General features: G+C 53.0%; 1 protein-coding gene across 1 annotated transcript; it reads left to right on the top strand.

Annotated features, from left to right (window-relative positions):
- Positions 1-708: 708 nt before the first annotated feature.
- LOC101983704 (prothrombin-like) lies at positions 709-1470 on the top strand (the record flags this gene model as incomplete). Its single annotated transcript, XM_005372390.2, has 2 exons — positions 709-928; positions 1297-1470. Coding segments are annotated over 2 exons (394 nt in total), but the record flags the coding sequence as incomplete, so codon positions are not given.
- Positions 1471-1593: the final 123 nt, after the last annotated feature.

Below are 1593 nucleotides of genomic sequence, written 5' to 3'. Positions count from 1 at the left end.
GGGGTGTATGATCCTGGCTTTAGGGCAGACGCAGGTACAAGGGGACACAGACGGGGGTGTATGATCCTGGCTTTAGGGCAGATGCAGGTACAAGGGTCCTGAGGTGGGGTTGGAGTTCTGTAAACCCAGCAATCCTCCAGGACGAGGTTAGAGAAGCCAGGTGTAGTGGTGTACATCTGTAATCTCAGCACTCAGTGAGTGGAGGCAGGTGAATTATAGTCAGCTTGGGGTTCACTTGGGCCACAGGAGACCTTGTTTCATAAAAACAAGCATGTTTCATAAAAACAAGCATGATGGTTCACACCTTTGATCCCAGCACACTGGAGGTGAGGCGAGGAGGATCTCTTGTGAGTTCGAGGACAGCCTGGTCTACATAAAAGTTACATACGGGACAGACAGGGCTACACAGAGGGACCCTGTCTCAAACAAAACAAAATCCAAGTAAACAAATAGGAGTTTATGGGTAAGCCGGGCAATGGTGGCACACGCCTTTAATCCCAGCATCAGATTTTTTTTTTTCTCTCTCTCTCTCTCTCTCTCTCTCTCTCTCTCTCTCTCTTTTTGGGGGGGTGGGGTGGGGTGGGGTGGGGGCAGGGTCTCCTGTAGCCAAGGCTGACCTTGAATTTCTGGTCCCCCTTATTTCCACCTCCCAAGTGCCACCATCCTAGCCCAGCAAGTCTTAGTCTAGCCCCCTTTTCCACCTCCAAGGCTGCCTAAAGACCCAGGCCCCAGCTCCTAATGCTCACTACTTCCCCTGTAGGCAGGTGATGCTCTTCCGGAAGAGTCCCCAAGAACTGCTGTGTGGGGCCAGCCTTATCAGTGACCGGTGGGTCCTCACTGCTGCCCACTGCCTTCTGTACCCACCCTGGGACAAGAACTTCACCGAGAATGACCTTCTGGTACGCATTGGCAAGCATTCCCGCACCAGGTATGACGTTCGTGGCTGATGGTGACTGGCTGGGATCTGCGGGCCCATTAGGTGAGATGTGGCTGTATAGCTCCACTGGGAAAGTGAGAAAGCCCATTTGACCATGCCCAGACCACTCCAGACACTAGAACCTGGTGCCACTTTAAATTGTGACTCTTTGAACAGTACATGTGCCCATCTTGTGCTGGCCTACGTGGCTCAAAAGCCCCATGTAGATATCGGACTAGGAGGAAGCTGCCAGAGGGCTGCTAAGGAAGGGGTTATCCTGCCTCCCAGACTCTGAGGGCAGACTGTGACCTTCCTCAGAGGGCTGAGTGTTCTCACTGGCGGGCCTACAGCTCTTGGCCTTTCTGTTGGGGTCTGCACAGGTATGAGCGGAACATTGAAAAGATCTCCATGCTGGAAAAGATCTACATCCACCCCAGATACAATTGGCGGGAGAACCTGGACCGTGACATCGCCCTGCTGAAGCTCAAGAAACCCGTACCGTTTAGCGACTATATTCACCCTGTGTGCCTGCCAGACAAGCAGACAGCAGCCAGGTCAGCACCGGGGCCTCGGCTCGGATTCTGCCTGGGTTCTGGACCTTGGGGCCTGGCACACATTTGCAGGCTGCAGATTCATGGTCTGAATGCAAACGTCCTTTTCTTTGCTAGATTTTTTTA

Source organism: Microtus ochrogaster, unplaced genomic scaffold (assembly GCF_000317375.1).
Source record: "Microtus ochrogaster isolate Prairie Vole_2 unplaced genomic scaffold, MicOch1.0 UNK3884, whole genome shotgun sequence".
NCBI classification, from domain to species: Eukaryota; Metazoa; Chordata; class Mammalia; order Rodentia; family Cricetidae; genus Microtus; species Microtus ochrogaster.
Note: the sequence above shows the minus strand (reverse complement) of the source record. Positions and strands in the feature narration are given on the sequence as shown.